Source organism: Adiantum capillus-veneris, chromosome 24, assembly GCF_014529385.1.
Source record: "Adiantum capillus-veneris isolate H3 chromosome 24, ASM1452938v2, whole genome shotgun sequence".
Classification (NCBI taxonomy): domain Eukaryota; kingdom Viridiplantae; phylum Streptophyta; class Polypodiopsida; order Polypodiales; family Pteridaceae; genus Adiantum; species Adiantum capillus-veneris.
Genome location: NC_140954.1, coordinates 47,354,797 through 47,379,633, shown reverse-complemented (window position 1 = coordinate 47,379,633; position 24,837 = coordinate 47,354,797). Strand labels below are relative to the sequence as shown.

The 24,837-nt window shown below is 45.5% G+C and overlaps 1 protein-coding gene across 1 annotated transcript in view; it reads left to right on the top strand.

Annotated features, from left to right (window-relative positions):
• Nucleotides 1-2,552: 2,552 nt before the first annotated feature.
• LOC147426320 (3'-5'-exoribonuclease family protein) overlaps nucleotides 2,553-24,837 on the top strand; it is a 50,226-nt gene continuing 27,941 nt past the window's right edge. The window contains exons 1-6 of the mRNA XM_086497805.1: nucleotides 2,553-2,787; nucleotides 6,884-6,933; nucleotides 7,225-7,294; nucleotides 7,392-7,497; nucleotides 9,284-9,350; nucleotides 9,449-9,524. Of these exons, the coding sequence (XP_086353931.1) occupies nucleotides 2,568-2,787; nucleotides 6,884-6,933; nucleotides 7,225-7,294; nucleotides 7,392-7,497; nucleotides 9,284-9,350; nucleotides 9,449-9,524 (589 nt within the window). The 5' untranslated portion in view covers nucleotides 2,553-2,567. The remainder of the gene's footprint in view (nucleotides 2,788-6,883; nucleotides 6,934-7,224; nucleotides 7,295-7,391; nucleotides 7,498-9,283; nucleotides 9,351-9,448; nucleotides 9,525-24,837) is intronic.

Sequence of the window (24,837 nt, the reverse complement as noted above, 5' to 3'; positions counted from 1 at the left end):
CATATGCATTGATCATGATCTTTGTAACCTATGTCTGTAAAATTTATATTGCCACAAACATCTACCAATTTTTAATTTTCCATTCTTGTGAGGTTTGAGTGATTGATAGCTCGCATACAAGCGCTTTGAGATCAATTTTTGACACAAAATGCAGATATATTAATACCCTTCCATTGGAACATATTCAATGGGGATTTACTTCATGAATTTGCTTTGAATTAAACCACAAAGTATTCCTAGAATATTAGTTGTTTTTGCCATGAACATAAGGGAATGCGAGAAACTCTACGCATATCCATGCATTTACACTGACAAGGAACCTATGCCTTGGGAATCGTGGTGGGTAGATGGTCAAAATAACAAGAAGTATGTGGCTACAATTTTTTAAAAATCAAGTATATACAAGAATCGGCCAAGATGCTTGCAAAACTGAAAGAAAGGGAAGGGGTGATGTGACGAGCCAGGGACAAAGGTAGGGAAGGTAGGAACAACTCATTGTGCCAGGGGCGAAGGTGGCGCTAAGGCTAGGTGGGGAGAGCGACGTTGTCAGGCTATGCGCTGGCCTCCATCAACACACTCGCTCCATCAATGTGTTGCAGAAGGTCCTGCCAACGATAGACAGAAAAGCAAATTTTTTTAATTGTTGGCGAGAGATTTGAAGCACCTTGAGGCATTGCTGTGGTGGTTAGGGGAGGAGGCTTGGCGCGTACGACGTATGCAGTTCGATTCCATTTGCAATCAAAGTTTTATTGAAGGTGTGGAAGGAACCATGAAGCCACAATGAAGGTATCCACGAAGATTCCTATGAATAGAATTAGAAACCCACTAGTATATGCTTGTGTTTTGACAAACTTTTGCAAATTAGCAAACGTTTGAGTAGGTGCGTTTTTTGAAAAAGAAAATTGTGGCGAATCTTGGCAAATGCCGGCGAAAAGAAGCGAGACTGGAGGTCTCGAACTGTAGCGTGGAGAGAGAGAGAGAGAGAGAGAGAGAGAGAGAGAGAGAGAGAGAGAGAGAGAGAGAGAGAGAGAGAGAGAGAGAGAGAGAGAGAGAGAGAGAGAGAGAGAGAGAGAGAGAGAGAGAGAGAGAGAGAGAGAGAGGAGGAGGAGGAGGAGGAGGACGAGGAAGGGGGGGAGATGCGAGGGCAGCTGGCAACTATGGGTGCAGAGCAAGCAAGGGATTTTTTTTAAAAATTTGTGGGTTGCTTGAGGTGGCAACATCGAGTGGATGTTGGACTGGCTACATGATTTGCATATGAGGCGTTCATGCAGATGCTGCGAGTTTGAATCCCTCATCCACCTTTTATTAGAGATGATAGAGATCTGAGATCAGTCCTAGCATTGAGACTTAAGGATGGGAGGTATCGCATGAAGTAATGACTGTAATAAAAGTAGAGCTAGTAGGTATTACACATTTTGAAAAGGACATAAGGAGGCGAATCTTGAGAGATCGTGGACCTCGTTGCATAACAAAATCATTTATAATGAATTTAAAGATCACTAAACTAATTGAACATCAATGCCAAACTGCACTTTGGTGATGCCATGCAAAATTTGGTGATCGCATGGAAAATTCTATTTGTAGTATCGGATACATCTCCCTCTCCCTCCATCTTTGTGGCTTCTCTTGCTTCCCGTATCTGCATCTCTCTCTCTCTCTCTCATGCGTTCAATAGGCTAGTGAAGGGTAGGCTTGTTGCTTGTCGGGAGCTCCTGGAGGAATGTGACAGGGTCTAGTTGCTTCTATGTAGGGTGGGGGATTAGGTGCTGTGTAGCACAATAGCTCTCCATGAAGGGCACACCAGGCACATAATAGGTCAGCAGGCAGCGGAGGGGTAGGTAGAGGCAAGAGGTGCAGCCTACACAGATAGACCAAACACACGATATTGAATTTTTTTGATTACTGGGGACTTTAGGAAGGGAGGGGGAATCTTCCTCACTATTGAATTTTTTAAACATTGAGCCAATAGAGCGAAGCAAATAGCGTTTACCAATAGGAAAAGAACCCCTTTGTTACTTCATGGAACTCACCGAACACCCATCGAGCCCAGCCCATCCTCGTCACTAAATGACACCTCCCCAAGGAGGTGGGATCAATGGCCCATAATAGGCGTCGCAAGGCGGGTGCAATCCGGGTTGTCCGATCGACATTTAAAGTAGGTGTGAACTAAGCGTGAACTCGGAGATATGTGCACCACACCAAATTTTGTGTAAACACGGTGTGAACTCGACGTGAACATGGTGTGAACTAGGGAGGGCCTGCACATCACACCAAATTTGGTGTGAACTCAGTGCGAACTCGATGTGAACTAGGTGTAAACCTGTCCACGACGCGGTGATCTATAAACTTATCCCACACACACCTTTCAACGAGCACGCATTAGCATAGTGGTTAGAGTCAACCCTGTGAGGGAGAGGGTAGTGGGTTCAAGTCCCGGATCCGAAAAAGTGGAAATCTTTTGCAGTCCGTAGGCAATCCAACGGTCTCAACCGGTGATAGTGAGCCATTGATCCCATCTCCAAATGGAGGTGTCAATTAGCCCATAAGCCTCTACAAAGGGTTTTAATATGTCGGGTTTTTCTACACAATTGGAACGTGTATATGCACAGACGGCTGTGCGCACAGCTATGGCGAAGCTCGAGCATGGAAGCGATGATAGAGAAGACGTGGAGTTAGAGGCCTTTCGGCGCTTGTATCCTTCCGAGTTCCTGCAGCAGTTTCTCAAGGAAGGTGTTCGACCCGATGGTCGGCCTCTTGGCCGAGCTCGCTCTACTGTTCTTTCTGTTGGTAGGCTTCTCCACTTCCAATCTAGAATGCAAAAACTGCAAATTCTGTAGAGGCTTATTCACTCTTTCCTTTTCCATTGTCAGTCTAGGCTTAGACTTTTGGTTTTTATGCTCATAACTTCATAACTTCTGCTAAACCCCCAAGCACACATCAAAGAAAAAATTATGAAAAATCTATGTACATTAAGGCTCAATGTGCACACATTGATCGGAATTCGATCTTTTTGGGGCTTACATGCATATGAGATGTGCAATTTCTTACCCTACATGGTTCCTACAAAGGCCCATTAGAAGTATTCGTGCCAGATGTTTACAAAACTTGCAGGCAGCTGTTTGAATTTTAGCTTGTCCAAACTCTTTTATTCTCAGACTTGACATGCATTTGATTTAGAATTGATTTCGGATATACTTGTGTGTGCACATGCTGTGGGTTGTCCTCCAACATATCACGTACAACATGCCTTGTATTGGAGTACTATGTTTGAGAGAGAGAGAGAGAGAGAGAGAGAGAGAGAGAGAGAGAGAGAGAGGAGGAGGAGGAGGAGAAGATTGTTTTAATGTCGTAGGAAACTATCCCAGGAGACCTTAAAGATCTATCCGACGAGGAGTTGAACTCAAGAACTGTTTGAGAGAGAGAGAGAGAGAGAGAGAGAGAGAGAGAGAGAGATGAATTTATTGTCCACGAAAGGTCACATATGACCCATGGGACCAAAAACTTGCGTACAAAGGGTGTCTCCTCTCACGAAGGAGAGGTTAATGGTTGTTACATTGGCATTGAGCGACCTAAGGGTCGATAGGGCTGGGATAGGATCTAGTTGTTTGAAAAGGACAACCTTAGGATGGGATACAATTTTTTTTAAAAAGGATGGGGGAAACGAAGAGGCTAAGGGGTGGTGTTTGGCACCGTGATGGGGGGGTTTAGGAGAGCGAAACTCCTGTATGATGGCCTTCCCTTCGCGGTATACTGCCCACTTGCCTTGGGCTCGTGCCGGTCGCACTTTCTTGAGCTCCTCAACTTTGCGATTCATTTGAGCTGGGGCAAGTTCCTTGGCAATCCAAAATCCGGTGTCTTTTAGGAGGCGTGATTGTTGGAGTAGCTGAACTTGTTCCCAAACTCAAGGATAGCGTGTCCACTCGGTGTGTGCTTGATGTTGAGCTTGTTGGTGATGACTTCTACTGCATGATAGTCGATGTGAAGCGTTTTAAGGGTTTCGTTGAGGAAGTTGATGTGTTCGGAGAAGTCTTCTTCACACTTGTCCCAGTTTAGCTTTAACTTCCTTGACCTTATCGGTGGTGAGTCCAATGATTGAGTCGAATCGTGCCTCGAGCTTGTTAATGTGAGCTTTGAGACCGCGATTCTCTTCCATGACCTGGTCAAGGGCCGCTTGGAGGTGTTCGATGCGGTCAAGCTTGCTTAGAGCTCCCAGGACAGCCGCAAAGCTCGGCCGTGTCCTCACAGGGTTTTTTGGGGTTGTAGTTTTTCTTTGGTTGTATGTCGCCCATGGTGGGAGTAGGTTGGCTTGTAGGGTAGGAACACCGGCTAAAGTGTACTATGAGTGCGTACAGTGTAAACTTAAAAGATATTTTGTGGCGGCCAAATGGGTTGGGGTCGAGTGTGAGGCACAAGAGGACGCATAGCAAGGTTGAGCAAGGCTAAGCAGTGGGGCTGAATTGCGAGGCTATGCAAGGCAGAGCAGCGAGGCACAGTAAGGCATCGCGAGGTTGAGCCGTGAGATTGTATTGCAAGGCAGAGCAAGGCGGGCAGAGCGTGAACGCCTGTGGGCTTGCAACGGGCACATCTATGATATAACGCCACCCCACAAGGCGGCCTGTCGCACCTGGGGGAGGGCCAAAGAGAGAGAGAGAGAGAGAGAGAGAGAGAGAGAGAGAGAGAGAGAGAGAGAGAGAGAGAGAGAGAGAGAGAGAGAGAGAGTGCGTGCGTCTAGCCTCTGTGTTTCATTGCTGGCCGCAGCTCCTTGCCTTCGTCCGTGCGTTGCCGTGGAGGTTAGCCATCTTTGAAGTTCGCCCGTGTGTTTCACTGTTGGCTGCAGCTCCTTGCCTTTGTAGTAACTCTTCCCACCTGCAAGGCCTTCAACACCCCCTCCCTTGGTCTTTTATTTTGATGTTGTTTGCCTTGGCCAATTTCCTCTTTGCGGCCTACCTGCTTTGCTGCTCAGTTGGTTTAAGCCCGACCCTGTTCTAGGTTTGGAATGGTGTGTTTGCTGGGCTCTCTACGACTTGTGGGGTTTCTCCCGACGAGAGCCACCGATGACCCTTTAACCTTGGAAAAGTAGGTAGGGAAAATTGCTAAGAAACTATAAAAGGAACCCATTGGGCACTCAGTAGAGGCAGAGGAGGCAGCAGAAGGTGGTGCACCAAGTGTTGCAACTTGCAACAGTACCATCCCTTTAGCCTCGTCGCATCCCCGATTCCATTCCTGGCAACAGATCCTCGCCGGAAAGCAATACATCGCGACAGATTTCAGTTTTCAACCTTAGCGTTTTTCAGCCTTGACGCCGCTGTCGTCGACACCATCGTCATCGTCATCGCAAGTCCCGGACTTGACAACGACCCATCGTCGTCATCGTCATCATTATTGCCACGACACAATACCGCATTTTCAGCCCTTACATCAGCGCCAGTTCTCAGCCTTATAGATCAGCCAACGTTTTCAGTTTTCAGCCCTTAGACAGCAATCGTCGTCGACGGCACAGTACCCGATCGCAGCAAATTCCCAACAATCTCAGTTTCTAGCCTAGCCTCGCGTCGTCGTCGTCGTGACGCGTCGTCGTCGTCACGACGACATCATTGTGTCCCTGACAGTCGCTGTCGTCGACATCATCATCTTCGACATAGACCAACAGTACTCGTCGTCGACATCATTGTCTTCAACATAGACCAGCAGTACCCGTCGTCGTAGACCTCCCCGTCTTTGACATAGACCAGCAGTACCCGTCGTTGACATAGACCATCAACACCTTGTCGACATCATCGTCTTCGACATAGAACCTCAGTACCCCTTCAGTACCTCAGTACCCAGTACCCAACATCAGTAGCATCACTATCCATTAGCATCAGCATCTCAACGCTTAGTCATTGTAGTAGCATGTGTGCAAGAATAAAGAAAGTACTCGCTCTAGCAATAGAGCAAGGGGGCCCTTGAGGATTGGGACCCGACATCCCCGTGTCCTCTTTTCTCTCTCTTATCTCTCTCTTTCTTTCAATTCAGTTCAGTTCTTTCAAGTGAAGTAATTTGTAAAGCGTCCCTTGTGTTTGTGTGTGGAGTACTAGATCCGAGCAAATCCTTATTCTCTTCCGTTGCACATGCAATTAGAGAGAGAGAGAGAGAGAGAGAGAGAGAGAGAGAGAGAGAGAGAGAGAGAGAGAGAGAGAGAGAGAGAGAGAGAGAGAGAGGAGGAGGAGGAGGAGGAGAATGTTTTAACGTCCCAAGAGACCTTAAAGATATATCCGACGAGGGGAGAGAGAGAGAGAGAGAGAGAGAGAGAGAGAGAGAGAGAGAGAGAGATGAAATGAAAATGAAATATTAACGTCTTCAAAAGGCCAAAATGACCTATAAGACCAGAAAGTTACAATGTGGTGGATCTGATACAAAGTCAGAGTAACAAGATGACTACAATGACAAAATAAAATACTATGGAATCATGAACTGCAAGTCTGTGATCTGTCTCTGAGACTGGCTAGCCTCTCCTCTCATCAGGCTCTCTCTGTGTCTGCGATGAGAGAGAGAGAGAGAGAGAGAGAGAGAGAGAGAGAGAGAGAGAGAGAGAGAGATGCCCACTCCTAAGAAGGGGCTAGAGGGTTACAACAACTCTTCTTACACATTTTTGGTTGTGCTCAAAGACTAGAATGAATCTTGAATCTATGTTTAGAGATGAGTTTTGCTTGAGTTTATTTTTGGCAACTTCCACCTTCGTTTTGATGATTCGACATCATCTACTTTTCTTATCAAGTTCTCTATGCATCTTTATGCCTGGGCATCTTGGTTTGAAGGTTTAGCATTTCTCTTGTCCTGTTATCTTTGGAAATTTATGGCCATTTATTTGCTCCTTCTGTTGCTATTATGATTACTTTTGCAGGATCGCTCCCGCATGCAGAAGGATCTGCAATGGTTAAGCTAGGCAACACAGTGAGTAATGCATACCATGCAAGAAAGGCTTTTGATCTTACTGTATTCTGTTGAAATGGTGTAGAAATACTGGTGGCTGGCACTTTTAACATCTTTGCTTCTTTTTGCACTTTGAGCCATTGATTGCGTGGCATGCAGCGGTTTGCTTGTCTGTAGGTGTGCTGCTTTCACAGTGTTAGTCCCCTTGTGTTATTTTATCTCTGTTATGGTTCACAAGGAGTATGGGGTGGAATGTTTTTGGCCTGTTTCCTCGAGGCCAGTTTGCATTAAGAATTTTTCTCTTCTGTTCAGACTATGCTTGCAGGTGTCAAGTTGGAAGTAATGCCTTCCCCTGTAGATTCCCCAGATGAAGGTCGCATAGGTTAGTGCAGCACATGATAATGTTACTCTTAAGGATGAACAGCATGAAGCACAACCTTAATAAGATATACAGCTATCTGTGTTTTTGGAACCTTCAGCTGTGGAATTTCAGATGCCTGCTATCTGCTCTCCACTAGTACGCCCTGGCAGGCAGTCTGAACTTGAACCTGTTATTGCAGAGCAAATAAAGAATGCTCTTACAAGGTTTGGTTTGTTACTTTTTATTTCTACATGAAAAACTGTTTACTTTGCCATATGTGAAATTCTAATGAGAATGGGAAAGTATGAACGATAAAAAATCTTGAGAAATCAGAGAGTATACAGAATACATTATGTAGAGGTAATGGGAGCTAAGAGCCACAAAGGCTGTGCTGAGTCCCGACGCCTTATGAAATGCCCACTCTTTTTCTCCCGGAGAATGAGTCAATTAATAGTAAAGCGTTCTTTCCTCCCTTTTCCTGCTCTTAAAGACAGGGATCACGTATTCTTGCGTCCGTGTGTCAATAATGGTCTGCCAAAATGCTTGGTCATGTAATAATTAAATTGATTCATACTTCTAGACCAGATGAACCGACTGTCAAGGCTGTTTTGTTTGCCAGAAATTTCTGTTTAGGTCCAAGCTCTTGCTTTCATCCAAATAGTTTGTGGAATGCTGCCAACAACCTGTCTTGCACTTTGTATTTAAAGTGTTTTGTGTGCAGTGTCAGCCTGATACGTCGCGGATCCAATCTAAAGCTAACAGAACAGTCTCCATGTAATTTACCATCTGCACGATCCTTTAGGCTCCTCTCGATACAAGCTGTGTTGTCTCACAAGTGCCTACGCAATATTGTCACGTGCGCCGTAGCATCTGCACGATCCTTTAGGCTCCTCTCGATACAAGCTGTGTTGTCTCACAAGTGCCTATGCAATATTGTCACGTGCACCGTAGCTTTATGTGCTATATGGACATTGCTACTTTGAGCTCTGAGCCAAAGCTAAGTCTAGGTAATGATTGCAGGACCCACATCTCTGGAATAGTCCACTGGATGAGTATCTGACCATGCATTGCCTAGCCCTTTTTGCAAAATGATTACAAGATGTAATTGGCTGCGTTTCACTTGGGTAGGCATCTGATGTCCTCAGCATGCAGCTTAGGACATGTAGAAACCCACGCTTCAGTCTTTATTTGATTAGATTAGTTTAGCATGAGATGTGCACTATATGCACCTTGAAATTTTTAACTTGCAGATACTGTGACTGAAACCCTTACATGACCAGCCTTTTTTAGCAAGCACTTCTGCCAACTTGGGAATAAAGCTAGGTTTCTCTGGGGCTTACGACTCTCAGACAGATGGAGAGAAGTAACTTAGCTGTCTTGCGGTCTTCTCAATTGTCAATAAAGCTAGGTTTCTTTGGGACTTATGACTCTCAGACAGATGGAGAGAGGTAATTCTTGATAGAAAGTAGATTGGAAAAGATACTTTCAGTTGATCCCTCTTCTCCCTCTGGTCCTTTTCACCAAGGATAAGTCTTCTGTTACTGAGGAATTCGCTCAAGATCTTGATACTGTCTACGTAAAGCAAGTCACATGGTGCTCTATTTCTTCAGGGTCTGGGTTTGCAAATTTGGGAGGAGACCATAGAAACATGGAATATGGAATGTGAAGGTAATGAAAACATTGAATGAGAATGGGAATGGAATAGTCAAAGGATGGCAACGGGAAATAGGGTTCCTAGAACGGGAAAGGGAGGGGTCAACAAGGAGACTGGAAAAAGGGAGCTTTCATTGAGCTAGGCTTTAATGGACATGTTCCTTATGACTATTGAGGAGATGTACCAGCTGATGAGGCTGGGTGCATGAACAGCAGCAAAGTGGCATTGCTTGCACGAAGTGAGGAGAGTGAAAAAAGTAGTTTCAGCCATGTTTTAGTGCCTACTGCTATGTTTCAGGCATGTAGCTACTGTACATGGTTTGGCAGGAAGTTACAACTAGCTTCTGTTTGCTGCAGCACAATGATGGTAGATTTGCGAGAGTTGATCATTGCTCCAGGAAAGGCTGCCTGGATGGCATATCTGGTATCTTTTTTATCGTTAGTTTTTTTTTTAATGGTTAAGAGTATTCAATGAAAAACCTCTTATCAGCTGCATGAAAGGCTTCTATGCTGCCTTTGCAGGATGTGTATTGTTTAGATGCTGATGGCTCGTTACTTGATGCCGCGCTTCTTGCAGCAGCTGCAGCTTTGGCTGATGGTAAGTTATCGCGGTTTATAATTCATGCAATGGGATTTTATAGCCAGTTAACTGATTGCAAAGCATCATAGCCGCAGTCAGGCTTTTCATGAGTTTGAATTTCATTTGCAAGGAAAATTAAGAAAAGGGAGCATTTTAATGTTATTCAAAGTTTGGGAGAAAGTGCTAGGTGAAACAGTGTCTACATCTTATTGTCGCCCTTTCATGCGGGAAGGGCTCTGTATAAATTTTGGCCTGCTAGCCACCGTGTGGGTGGAGGTGATCGGCATGGCCGGCCGCATGGGTTTTTCGTGGGTCACCAACCTATCCTTCTCTTTGTATCGCTGCAAACATACATGCTTCAAAGCTCGCATGCGTACGTAGTGGTAGAGCATTGCTCTCGCTGGCTCGAGGTGCAGGGTTCAATACCGCTGTGTGGAAGATGCGTTGACCATTTTGGTCAAACTCACGCTAGCCGGTTCATTCTACTAGGTGACCGGTTCGTGCTTGCTTGCCACGATGGCAAGCAAGCTGAAATATAACCAACGCCTAGGAGATCTTAATAGCAACAAAAAATACAGACTCGTGAAGGAAACAGCCGGAAGTGGGCTCCCAATAAGGTTCTCATCAGGGTTATACATTTTTGGCCCTGCAACTATAATTACATTGTCTTGAAAGTGTGGGGTGTATTAGGGTTGCAGGAACGAACACGCACAGCTTGGAGAGACAGAAGCTTGAGAGCATTACACTTTAGTCACTATAGAATTTCTGTTATGTGCAAGATGGTAAGCTCTGGAGTAATGGCCTTAGATTATAGTAGTGGGAACGTGAGGAAACTCTAGGAGGTGCAAATGGGGAATGGCTCAAGAAATTGAGGAGACAGCGCCATCTGGCCTTTTCCGCCCAAAGAAGAAGATGAGGGTAATGAAGAGCATTTTGAGGCAATTAATGCAGAGGGCGGAGATGAGACTCAAACATAAAAATAGTTAGGTATGTACTAATGAAGAGCATTTTGAGGCAATTAACAGGTCAGAGATGAGACTCAAAAATAAAAATAGTTAGGTGCTGAGTCGTATGTACTAATGTCTAGTATATTATGGCCACATTTTTTTTGTTTTGATTTTCATCTAATACTTAATGATGTAACTACCCCATTTATGTCTTTAGATCAATATCAAACTGGTCTACTTCCTCCATCTATGGTGTGTCAGATTTTTGTGGAATTTGTTCATGATAAGGTTCACAGATTTCAGGTTTGCCTCTTCCCCCCCCTTTCTCCTTTTCGCAGTTCCCTTGATGACATGGTGTATCCGTTCTCATAGGAGAAAAAATTGATATTATCTGAATCCACATCCCTGGCTGTATCAGAGTTTCCCGTAACTTTCTTTAGATATGATATACTGGCCGGTTATACCAAGTTTTTCAAGACTCCGTCATTTTTCTTTGCAGCTTTTGAACATCTGTTGTTGAGGGGGGAACTTTATGTTCACCATCTAGATGCTTTCACCCCTGCTTACTGGCTTTCACACGTGCAGAGAGGCCCTTGATTGCGGGTAGGGATTCTAGGCACACAAAGGGTTTTGCCCATTTTTTGTTTTTCTTCAGTTTTGGAATTTCTAGTGTTGGTGTTTTTAGAGGTATTGCCTGCCTAGCCACATTTTATATGTGTGGCCAGGCTGCATTCATTGGGTATCCTTGTTGTATCACCTATGTAGTTAGAGTTGCTGGCTTCACCACAGTACCACTGTTTACAGAGGCGGACATTGATGATGCTCTTCAGCGACCGATGCAATACATTCTCGTTTGATATCTGGCATCCTCGGACATTGATGATGACGATGATTTTAGTTTTTACTTTACCTCATTTTTATTTTGTACCCAGACATTGTATTAGATCCACCAAGATTGTATGAGTTTGGTCTCATAGGTCATTTTGTGTAACAAACTTGGACACTCTGCAAGTCAAGATTCTACCGTGACACAACAGAGATTCACTTCAAAACAGTTCACATTTTACAATTGATTCGACACGGCCCGGTGGAGTTCCGTGCCTAGAGATATTGGCCCCAAAGACTGGCACCCCTTTCGGTATTTCTTTTTGTATTAATCTGTGTTCAAAGTATAAGAGAGTGGGAGGGTTCTCACTCTCAGACTCTGTGTCCAGATGCTCTGAGATGTGAGGGCCCTGCCACTAATTTATAGATTAGAAGGGATGCCCAAAAGCAGAGCCCCAAAAGCTTCTCAACTCAAAAGCTTCTCATATAAAGCAGTTAATCCAAAGGCTTCCAAAAACTGTCCAAAGAAAAACAGCCAGCGCTGAAAAGCATCCTCCGTAATTTGCGGAGATCCGTACTTTGCCACGTCATCTTGTCAGCGTAAAACGCACCGTAAAATTTGGAAGTCTGTAGGGTATGCCACGTCCGCATGTCAACGCACTTTGCGGGCTGCCACGTGTCAGTGGGTGTGTATTTGGGGCAGTGCCACGTCATGAGTTTGTGACATACCCCCCTCTTGAAAGCATTGTAATCGCCTTCGATTACGCTTGCAAAACAGACAGAAGCCATAAACTGTCCTAGTAGACACTGACTGTTAGTACCGACGCACTAGGAACAACACATCTAGTACATGTACCAATCGACAGTCACATCATAGGACATCACTTGACATCACAGGGCTCAACACGACAAATCACATTCAAAAATCACTCCAATCTCAGACCATGATTAATCGGCAACGTATTTAGCAATTGCATCTAGATCCAGTCGGGACCTCACAAATACCCGATTAACTAATCCTTGTTGCAATCATGTCTATAGAGATTTAGCAGACCGAAATGCTGCAATCATTTCGTCTATCAGTTCTTACACTTAAACAAGTAAAGTACAAATTAGTATCATATTATTGGGAATTCCAAATCTTAAAGTCATTACAGCAGAATACTGTCAGCCCACAGTATCCCTGAAACCCAATAGGGACATCGGTGACTCTATTATCAAAAATCGGGGCAATCTGCTGACAAAGGAGCGGAGTGACTCCCTTCTTGTGCAAGCCCACTGCACCAAATTCCACCCAAGCTGAAATCGGGGTTCTATCGGAATAGACTATGCTAAACCGAATGCTTCAAGGTAAAGATTCACAATCTGATGAGTATCTGCCAGGTCCTCCTCCTCCATCCACTTCGCATCCAATGCGGGATAGTTCTTGAATTTAACCAAGAACCGTCTTATCGCTTTACCTTTTATCTTTCTATCTTTATGTGCCAATATGTGTTCTAGAACGAGTATCTCCTCGCTTTCCTCCACTTCGGTTGCTCATTTGGCTCCCCATCATCGAGCACATCGCCTTTAAAAGGCTTTAAGAGACTCACATGAAAAGCAGTGTGAATCTCTCCAAGTATTGGGCAACTTCAGTCTAAAGGAGACACATTTATCTTTTCTTTTATCTGGAAAGGTCCATAGTATCTCATGCTAAGCTTTGGAAAAAGCCGCTCCTTTCCCTTTTTCTTTCTTAGGCGTGCCTTCTCAAAACGTAAGAGCACCCAATCGTTCTCCTTTAATTTCAAATCGTGACGATGTCGATCTGTTGTCTTCTTATGTCTTTCTTGAGATTTCTTCTAAAGCCTCCCCGACCAAGTCTAAGTCCCTCATGAACTGGTCGGCTTCAAAAATCTTACCCTTTCGTGCTTAGGAAGGGTGGAACCTTCGTAGCCCCTTCTCAAATGGCGCCTTCCCCATCAAAGAGTGGATCGTGTTATTGTAGGCAAATTCCAGCAAAGGCAAAATACTTTTCTCATGTAGTCTTTTGATCCAAAGAAGAAGACTTCAACAAATCCAGTATGACTGAATTTGCAATCTCAAATTGCCCATCTATCTGCGGGTGGAAAGATGATGAGAACTGCAACCGTGTGCCAATGTTCTCCCAAATAGCCTTCCAAAACAAACTCGTGAATCGGGGATCTCTGTTAGAGACTATTGCCTCAGGCACGCCATGTAATCTGAATATGTGGGCAATAAAAAGTCTCGCTAAATGATCTGGCTTGACTGTTTTCTTCACTGGAATGAAATGAGCTTGCTTGATAAATCTGTCAATAACAGTCCAGATACCATCGTGCCGACTCTGTGTCTTCGGGAAATCGAAAATGAAATCCGTTGCAATAGTTTCCCAGGGGTGGGTGGGAATGGGTAAAGGCTGTAACAATCCCTGTGCTTTATGCCTGTCAAACTTGACCTTCTGGCATACCAAGCAACTACGTACAAAATTGTCCATGTCCTTGAGTCTTGGCCAAAAGAAGTCTCTCTCCACACCTTTCAAGGTGGTATCAATGCCGCGGTGACCTGTAAATGGTGGACAATGGCATTCGGTTAGAACCTTTTCCCTCAACTGCTGTGTAATGCACAACATCGTTTTCTTCATCAAGTAGCCATCCCGAATGGAATATCCCGCTACTACCTCCCCATTATGTATTCGATTGAATACATCTGAAAAATCTGTATCTGTGGCATACTGATTGACCATGTCCTCGAAGCCTGTATGGTGTATCGTGGAAAATAGCCAGAACCAATGGCTTCCGGGACAAAGCATCTGCATGTAACAAACTGCTGACGCGTCAAAGCCTAAAGAATGGAGCCAACTTACAGATGCCGGCCGAGGGGTCTAAACCCTAAGAAGAACAAGTAACAGAAGAAGAAGTCCTACCAACTTATGGGGACCCTGTCCAATGGGGCCCCAAGTGACACAAAGGATTAAAATAAAGCAGGACCCGCACACAAAAATCGATGACATGGTAGATTTTCGAAAATTGCGCTGACATGATGATGTGGCATGCTGTACGTAATTCCGCGTTTTGCGCTGGTTGATGATGTGGCAGGCTGTACGGATTTTCGTAGGGCTCATTCTCTGGCATGCTTCCTGGAGAAGGTGCAGAGTCTGGAGTACCGGCTTGTATTGTGTTGTTGCAATATAAAGAAATACCGAAAGGGGCGCCAAGGTTGGGGCCAATATTCTCTGGGGTGGAATTCCGCCACTCCGTGTCGCGTGTCGTCTCTCTCTTTCAGTTCAGTTGAAACCGGCCCGTAGGGCGGTAGGCGTTGGCTTTCACCCGAAATTCTTTACTTTATACACACACACAGAGCACTTTGCAAAGAGAACCTGCGACGGGAGTTAACACTTAAACACACACACGGCTCGGAAGCTAAAATGCTCTGAGCAGACGCCGACAACCTGTAGGCCCCAAAATTGGCGCCCCTTTCGGTATTTCTTTATTCTTTAGGAGGGTAAATTACAAGGTAAGGTCCTGGGAATCCTTCACGTGCATCCACCTAGATACCATTTGATTTGGCCAAATTTCGGCAGCATAACAGCCCCAAAACTTGCGCGAAACCCATTCCCCTGTTGGAACTCGCTTGCACTGACGTATACCCTCTGATTCCTGTCCAAAAACAGTAAATTCAGCACGCTATATTTACTGGTTTTTGCCCTGTTTTCAGCCCCAAACAGTCCCCTAATTGTCCTTTGCCAGTGGGGCACGATTCCCAATGATCCTGGCGTCCGTATGGCTGAAAAACAGTCAAATTACAGCGCATACACAGCGCTGATTTTGCACCTGTACGGTGAGGTTATGACCCTCACCAGTGCCTGCTTTGGAGCAGCAGTTAGCTACCCCTGTTCTTGCTCAAGGAGGCTCTTGCCTCAGCACAAAAGCATGAACCCACACAACTGTACATCAGTCAAATGAGTAGCCCTCTTGTGGGGCATCACATAACTGCACGTATGGGAGAAAGAGAGCAGTATGTAGCGTGCGGGGCATCACTCCCGTCACCATACTGTACATAGAGGGCAAGGTAAGCATTCCATAGTTTGTGTACCTGTTGCAATCCGCCTGTGGCTGAAAATGGCGCCCCCTTTGTTGATATGCAGCTCGTTTTTGCCTCCCAGAGTGGCAGAATCGCTCACAAGCTGACACGTTGCCCAGTTTCCGAGTTTGGGCTTTCCCTGCTAAAAATATCTCAACTGGTGCGTCAGTTGACTTCGCGGCAGAGTTGTAAAGTGTTCCCCTAGTCATACCGAAGGTAATGACGTGAACACATTTCGTGGCCCAAAATAGCAGTTCCCTAAATTTTAGGAGATGCTTCCGTTGGGCTCCCACTGGTCTTCTGACCATCTATCCTCATTGGGACCGCATCCAAAAATGCAATGTGGCCCACCTGTCGGATACTTTTTGTTGGTAGTCCCACCTTGACTTTACGCCTTAATTGAGTTCACTTCCTAGTATCCACCAACTTGCTAAGTGCGACGGGGGGACCTATATGATCTTGCTCTGAGCCTAGACATCCTCTTACCATACGAATTCCAATGCCGACCACTTCCCGTCTGCGGGTGAATCTACCGTTCACATTGGCCATACAATGTCCGACCGTTTGCTACTTCAAAAAGAGGGTCTCAAAATAAATAAAATAAACCCCATTGGAAAGAAACCAACAACCAAGGTTAGCAGTTGCCACATCTCTGTGACGTGGTTAATAACTGCCACGTCCTCGTGACATACCCCCCTCTTGAAATCGCAAACGTCCTCGATTGCATACCATAAATACACGCCACTGATGATCTTGTGCTATCAACACTCTTTTATCATCGCATGTATCCGCAAGAAAGGTCGTAACATACATAGATACAAATGACTTAATGAGACCTTCATACTTTTGCCATTTCTATCTATGGCACTGAATTCATATGTACATTGGATGTACTAGCTCTATCATTACCCCTCCTTTGCACACGTTGGGTTGGGGCATAAGTAGGCTGTAACCCAAAGGCTTCAAGGTAAAGCTGCAATACATTTGGTGACTCTGACAGTTCATGCTCTTCCATCCACTTTGCATCCATAGGCAGATAGTTCTTGAACTTCACCAAATAGCGTCTTGCAACTTGTCCTTTAACTTTTCTGTCCTTATGTGCCAAAACTTGCTCAGGTACCAGGATCTCATCAAGTTCCTCAACTTCTGGCTGATCCTCAACTGGCATATCTTCTGGCACATCACCCACGAAGGGTCTTAGAAGACTCACGTGAAACGCATTATGAATCTTCCATGCATCAGGCAATTTCAACCTGTAAGCCACATCGCTGATCTTGTCAAGCACTTGAAAAGGCCCATAGTAACGCATGCTGAGCTTAGGAAACAACCGTTCCTTGCCCTTCATCTTCTTTAACCTTGCCTTTTCGAACCTTAAGAGAACCCAATCACCAGGTGATAGTAGCAATTCACGACGGTGACGATCAGCAGCCTTTTTCTGTTTTGCCTGAGTCTTCTCCAAGGCAACTTTAATCTTCTTATACATCTCATCCATGTTCTCAACATATCGATCTGCCTCAAAGATCTTGTCCTTTGTGTGCAAAATGGGAGGAACCTTTTTGCCGCCTTCAACAATTTCAAAAGGTGCTTTGCCAGTAGACGAATGCACCGTATTATTGTACGCATACTCAAGCATAGGCAAATACTGTTCCCACTTGCCCTTATTATCTGACACATAGCATTTCAGCAGATCTAAGACAGTAGAATTGGCCTCTTCTGACTGCCCATCAGTTTGTGGATGAAACGAAGACGAGAACTTGAGCGTAGTACCCATGTTCTCAAACAATCCTCTCCAGAACAAACTGGTCATGCGAGGATCACGATCACTGATAATCGATTGTGGCATACCATGGTACTTAAACACATTGTACATGAACAAGCGTGCCATCTGATCAGATTTTATCTTCTTCCTGACAGGGATAAAATGGGCCTGCTTGCTGAACCTGCAGATAATGGTCCATATACCATCATTCCCTGTTGGCGTCCTTGGAAGATCAAAGATAAAGTCCATAGCAATGCTTTCCCATGGCTTATCCGGAATCGGCAGTGGTTGTAACAACCCTGGTGCCTTTTGCCTGTCAAACTTGACCTTTTGGCAAACTATGCATGCTCGGCATCAAAGCTGAAGAGATGGGGTACACAGCAGAGGCAGGGTTGGCATGTCCTGGCCACTCAGAGTGTGTTACTCCCATCATTGGAAAACTGCGTCTGCATATTCAGTCGTATGTGGACACTGAAGAGTTTTACATCATGCCGCTGGAAGGTTGTGACGCCTTGTTGGGGATCCCGTGGATGTTCCGAGTGCATGGAGTCTTGGATGCCTACAACAAAAAGATCACTGTACAGCATAGGGGCAAAACTCACATCTTGGATGTAAAGCTTAAAGGAGAGTCAGTCCCTATTGTATCTGCTTCTGCTATCACTTCTGTAATAAAGAATCATCTTTCTGTGTACTTGATTTTTGCACGTGATGTCTCAGATAGGGATCAGTCAAATTTATCTGTGTTAGATAAGGAAAGGTCAGCATTTTTGCAAAAGTTTAATGACTGTTTTTCTGATTCATTACCGTCGCAATTGCCGCCAGAGAGACCTGAGGACCATCGGATAGATTTGGTGCCAGGGTGTAGCCCACCAAATAGACCTCCCTACAGGGTTAGTGCAGCGCAGCAGAAAGAGATTATGGGCCAGGTTGAGGAGTTATTAGAGAAGGGGCTGATTCAGCCTAGTTCTTCACCCTTTTGCTCCCCAGTGCTCCTAGTGCAGAAGAAGGATGGCTCATGGCGCATGTGTATTGATTACCGTGCGTTGAATAAGAATACCATCAAGAATAGGTTTCCTATTCCTCGCATTGATGATATTCTCGATCGTTTAGAGGGTGCTGCAATTTTCAGCAGGATAGACCTGAAGAGTGGGTACCATCAGATTCGTATAAGCCCAGAGGATGTGCACAAGACTGCGTTTAGAACGACATTTGGTCTTTATGAGTTTCTAGTGATGCCGTTTGGGCTAACAAATGCTCCTGCCACGTTCAACAGAATGATGGACCGGATTTTCCGCTCGCATCAACAGTTTGTTGGAACATTCTTCGATGACATGATTGTGTATTCAAAGAATGAAGAGGAGCATAGGCGTCACTTGACCATTGTGTTCGAAGAGCTGCGCAGTCACAGGTTACTTGTCAATCCTAAGAAAAGTGAATTCTTCCTTGAAGAGATCCACTTTCTGGGCCACATAGTCTCAAAGGATGGTGTAAGAATGGATCCCGCAAAGGTCGAAGCTATCAAGACATGGCCAGACTTGAAGACTGTGCACGATGTCAGAAGCTTCTTGGGATTGTGTTCCTACTATAGAAGGTTTATCAGAAATTTTGCAGAGATAGCATCGCCTCTTCACGCATTGCAAAAGAAAGAGGTCACTTTCAGATGGACCCAAAAAGAGATTTCAGCTTTTAGTCTCTTAAAGGAAAAGTTGACTTCAGATCCAGTTATTGTTTTGCCAGATCTCAGGAAGTCATTTGTGGTCCAGTGTGACGCGTGTGGCAGTAGCATCGGAGCAGTGCTAATGCAAGATGGACGGGTAGTAGCCTATGAAAGCCGAATTTTGCAAGGGCCAGAGAGGACTATGCAAGTCTATGAGAAAGAGCTCTTGGCCGTGATTCATGCGCTTTCTAGCTGGAAGCACTACCTCTTAGGTGCTGATTTTGTTGTCCAAACAGATCATCAGACCTTGCGATACTTCTTGACGCAGTCAAAGTTATCCGAAAAGCATATGCGATGGGCAAACATTCTTTCCATGTTCCACTTCCAGATTATGCATGTGGAAGGCAAGAAGAATGTTGTGGCTGATGCGTTATCAAGAAAGCCACAAATTTCAGCTGTGTCAATTCCTTATCATCATGAGTTAGATGACATGAAGGATCACCCGACGCCTACCGCCCTACGGGCCAGTTTCATGGTTCCATTGCCGGGATGGTCTGCAACATGGGCACTGTACTAGGCATGATCGGCACGCCTTGGCCATTCACATTTTGCGTCAGAGGTGCGATATCTGGCTGCTGTCCAGAAAAACCAGCCATGCCAAAATGACCCTGTGGCACCCCAAACTGGCCCTGGTTGCCGTGGAAACCTTGCTACATGCCGATAGTACCATACATGGGGTTTGGCATGATGCCTTGCATACCCCCAAACACTGTTCCTTGCATGTACGGCTGACTTCCAGACGCATAACCAGCCATACTTTGGAACACTGATCCACCCCCGAAATACTCAGGATGTACCGTGGGTGGTGGAAAAACTGAGTGCATAGCCTGGTATCCAGCTCCCTGTCCATTCAAGACAGCATGCTGGCTCTGAAAGGTGGCGGGCTGAACTGGCATAACCTGTGGAATAGGCGTTCTAGCCACCTGTTCAAGCACGGGAGGAACCTGCTTTGGAGCCCCCGACTCCGCAACATGCGAGTGTTCCCTTTCCTCCTGCGCCTCATGAAGTACCTGGGCTTGAGCTTCAACAAGCTCTGTACGCGGCGTAGGTTGCCTATTTTGATGTTGCACAGGTGGCGCTTGCAAGAATTCCATAAACCTCGGATTCTGCACCAACTGCGAAAAGACATTCACCGCGGCAACTAACTGAGTCTTAAACGCATCATCCTCAAGTTGCCCTGTCATAAAGCCCTGTACTACTGGAGGGACATTCACGTTGACAGTAGGTACAGACTGACGTGGCCGTGAGCTCTCGCCAATCTCAAAAACCATAGGAATCTCCTGCCCGTCCTTTGGAGAGGAACCCTCTTCCATAATTCCCTTCCCCTTGTCGGCCATAGTGTAATCCCCGCGTTCTTGCACTGTGTGTCTTTACCCTGAACAATCCAGGCTCACTCTTTGAGGAAAAAGTGATTGATGTCCCGGCAACGGAACCATGAAACCGGCCCGTAGGGCGGTAGGCGTTGGCTTTCACCCGAAATTCTTTACTTTATACACACACACAGAGCACTTTGCAAAGAGAACCTACGACGGGAGTTAACACTTAAACACACACACGGCTCGGAAGCTAAAATGCTCTGAGCAGACGCCGACAACCTGTAGGCCCCAAAATTGGCGCCCCTTTCGGTATTTCTTTATTCTTTAGGAGGGTAAATTACAAGGTAAGGTCCTGGGAATCCTTCACGTGCATCCACCTAGATACCATTTGATTTGGCCAAATTTCGGCAGCATAACAACCCCAAAACTTGCGCGAAACCCATTCCCCTGTTGGAACTCGCTTGCACTGACGTATACCCTCTGATTCCTGTCCAAAAACAGTAAATTCAGCACGCTGTATTTACTGGTTTTTGCCCTGTTTTCAGCCCCAAACAGTCCCCTAATTGTCCTTTGCCAGTGGGGCACGATTCCCAATGATCCTGGCGTCCGTATGGCTGAAAAACAGTCAAATTACAGCGCATACACAGCGCTGATTTTGCACCTGTACGGTGAGGTTATGACCCTCACCAGTGCCTGCTTTGGAGCAGCAGTTAGCTACCCCTGTTCTTGCTCAAGGAGGCTCTTGCCTCAGCACAAAAGCATGAACCCACACAACTGTACATCAGTCAAATGAGTAGCCCTCTTGTGGGGCATCACATAACTGCACGTATGGGAGAAAGAGAGCAGTATGTAGCGTGCGGGGCATCACTCCCGTCACCATACTGTACATAGAGGGCAAGGTAAGCATTCCATAGTTTGTGTACCTGTTGCAATCCGCCTGTGGCTGAAAATGGCGCCCCCTTTGTTGATATGCAGCTCGTTTTTGCCTCCCAGAGTGGCAGAATCGCTCACAAGCTGACACGTTGCCCAGTTTCCGAGTTTGGGCTTTCCCTGCTAAAAATATCTCAACTGGTGCGTCAGTTGACTTCGCGGCAGAGTTGTAAAGTGTTCCCCTAGTCATACCGAAGGTAATGACGCGAACACATTTCGTGGCCCAAAATAGCAGTTCCCTAAATTTTAGGAGATGCTTCCGTTGGGCTCCCACTGGTCTTCTGACCATCTATCCTCATTGGGACCGCATCCAAAAATGCAATGTGGCCCACCTGTCGGATACTTTTTGTTGGTAGTCCCACCTTGACTTTACGCCTTAATTGAGTTCACTTCCTAGTATCCACCAACTTGCTAAGTGCGACGGGGGGACCTATATGATCTTGCTCTGAGCCTAGACATCCTCTTACCATACGAATTCCAATGCCGACCACTTCCCGTCTGCGGGTGAATCTACCGTTCACATTGGCCATACAATGTCCGACCGTTTGCTACTTCAAAAAGAGGGTCTCAAAATAAATAAAATAAACCCCATTGGAAAGAAACCAACAACCAAGGTTAGCAGTTGCCACATCTCTGTGACATGGTTAATAATTGCCACGTCCTCGTGACATCAGTTGTTATTGAAGTGTTAAAAGTCTTTTTAGTTTGTTCTTTTCTATTGGCACGTGGTGCCCGTCTTGTGACAGTGGTATGAGAGCATCAGGCGTGTGCTTTTCTGAAAGCATACTGGTCCTACAAAAGAGCAGACATAGCTTTTGGAATTTTATTTGAGAGATCTTTGCCTTCCAATTCGGACTTATTAGCCACTCCCACCCTTACTTCATCACGCGCGCTCCCGTCTTCACCGCAGTGTCTTACAGGGCATAAGCCAATTAAGCACCCAATACTTGGAATTCATGGATTCAGCAGAATATTTGCAGTTCCTGCTCAACAAACTCCAGGACATTCTTTCGCGGCATCCTCAGAAGAATCTTCCGATGTTGCAAAGTTTTCAACAATTTTTGAACTACATGTTACCCTCTCTGATGCCCTAGGTGGTACCTCCTCCTCCGGCACCAAAAAGTACGAGAGCTTCCAACCGGCAACCTTCTCAGCAGTCTGTTCCAATTGGGGGAGTCTTTAGGAATATGGTTCAGCCATCTGACCTTGATCCAGTGCAACCGCCTTTGCCACCGCCATTGCCCCCACCTCCACCACCACCGCCACGAGGGTACAATGGTTGGAGCCCTTATGGATACCCTTATTATCCATACCCGGGATATGCACCTAACCAACCCAAAGATTTCAAAGATGGTGGCATGACAATCAAATTTTTCACTTTTTCCGGGGTGAAAGATCGCAAGAAAGCATTGCAGTTCCTACAGCAATTCGACAACATCTATGCTTTAGGGAACTATACAGAAGAATCCAAGATTTCTCGAGCAGCTGGATTTCTTAAAGATAATGCTATGCAATGGTGGAGTTCAATCACGACACAACAACATGCTCCAAGGACTTGGCAAGCTTTCAAGACAGTTTTTGCACATAGTTACATGACTTCGATGTTGGAAGTCCGGATTTTGGCAAAGTGGGGCAACTTGAAAATGCTTGTCACCGAAACCATGGACGAATATAACCAAAGGTTTCTCGACGTGTACCTTCCGGTGTCTTTTTTTAGATCTGTTCCCTTGGAGGCCCAGTGCGAGCGATACACCATTGGACTACCATCACCATTGCAGGAATATTGTCTATCCAAGCAAGTCTCTACCATGCAAGAACTTATGGACCATGCTGCGGTCGGCTACAAACTGATGAAGGGAAAGTTAGAGTTTACCACAAAAGAATCTCCGGCCACTAACCACAACTCTCGGCAACAACGAACAAATTCTCGAGAGTCTCGTGAAAATCAACCACAAAGGCCTCGTTTGACACCTCAACAACGAGATACCTTACTACAAGAAGGCCGATGTTTTGGATGCTTTCAAACATGACTTTGGTTGTCCCCAACGCACTGACAGACCTACGGAGCCGACTCCCGCGTCGACGAGCGTCTGAAACCTAGGACCATCTCCAGCCAAACGAGCTAAACCGGTCATTGGATTAGTACCTGACATCTATGGCATACGCCTTGAAAGTACAAATGAATTGTGTCGAGCATATGGCAAAGTCAACGGTTTGAAAGCCCTAATTTTCTTTGACCCAGGAGCTACAGAGAACTTCATCCATCCACAATTCTTGAAGCAGATGGACTTTGATTATGATGCAGAGGGTGGAGAAATTGAAGCTGAGCTAGCCACAGGGCAAACTCAGAAAGTGGTACCACTCATTGGTGCTCTTCCAGTGACTATCCAAGATATCATGGAAAAGCCGATTTCCACATTATGAAGTTGGGAAATTGTGACGTTCTATTAGGCATGCCTTGGCATGACAAGAACGATGCGACTCTCCAAGTTCAGAACCGAACCATCACCGTGATGCAAAAGGGCAAGCCAGTCGTCCTCAAAGTTCGGTTGTCCGAACAAAACCCTGAATGAACTCTCTAGTTGTTCTATAGTTAGATACTTTTGAACTTTGTTTGAGAAAGTATTGTTTGAAGCTTTGTTTGAAATGGATGGTATCTGTTTTGAACCTGTCTGGTTGCCGATTTGAATTGTTTGACTCTGGTTTCAATACTGGTTTCAATGATTGGTGATTTTACTCCCGGGTGGAGTAGTGAGAAAAGATGTTTGAGAATGCTTGTTCATACTCATGGCCCGGACCCTTGTGGTTATTTGCGGAGGGAGTATTGAATGATTGAAAAGTGTTGTTTTTACTCGTGGCCCGGACCCTTCTGGTTATTTACGGGGGGAGTATTGTTGTTGTTACTCATGGCCCAGACTTGTGTGGTTATTTACGGGGAGAGTATTAAGAAGTCTGAGTAGTGGTTACTCTCAGCACCTCCAAACGACGCAGGCTGCGGTCTGGGGGGCGTTTGGTTGTAAAAGGCCTCTATATCTCATGGCCCAGACCTTTTTAGGTTATTTGCGGGAGGAGTGATGAGGGAGTCGTTGAACAGCTCATGGCCCGGACCTGGATGGTTATTTGCAGGGGGAGTGTTCATCGGCAACTTTATGTTTCTATGTCTTGTAACATGCATATGTGAGCATTTGTGTTGCATTGTGATGTGTCAATTACTGAATATTCCTAATTGGATGAGATTGCTTGGGTATGTAATTTTAGTGCATCAAGACACCCGTGGAAGATCGGTACGGTCTGGGTGTGATGGCTAATTTTACTACGCCGGAATATCAAGAGTTTCGATCTATGTGCTTTATCAAAAGAGCAGAAAGGAGAAGCTAACTCCTTGATCAAAACAGCCGAAAGGAGCAAGTAACTCCTTGATCAAAAGAGCAGAAAGGAGAAGCTAACTTCTTAATAAAAAGAGCACACTGATTGTCCCTCGAAATGTCCCAATTTTTTTTTGAGTTAACTTGAGTTGTTTTGCAGATATGCTGTAATCGCGGACGATTACTCTCTTTCAAGAAGGGGAGATGTAACAAACTGATGACGTGTCAAAGCCTAAAGAATGGAGCCAACTTATAGATGCCGGCAGAGGGGCCTAAACCCTAAGAAGAACAAGTAACAGAAGAAGAAGTCCTACCAACTTATGGGAACCCCGATGGGTCCCCAAGTGACACAAAGGATTAAAATAAAGCAGGACCTGCACACACACAAAAATCGA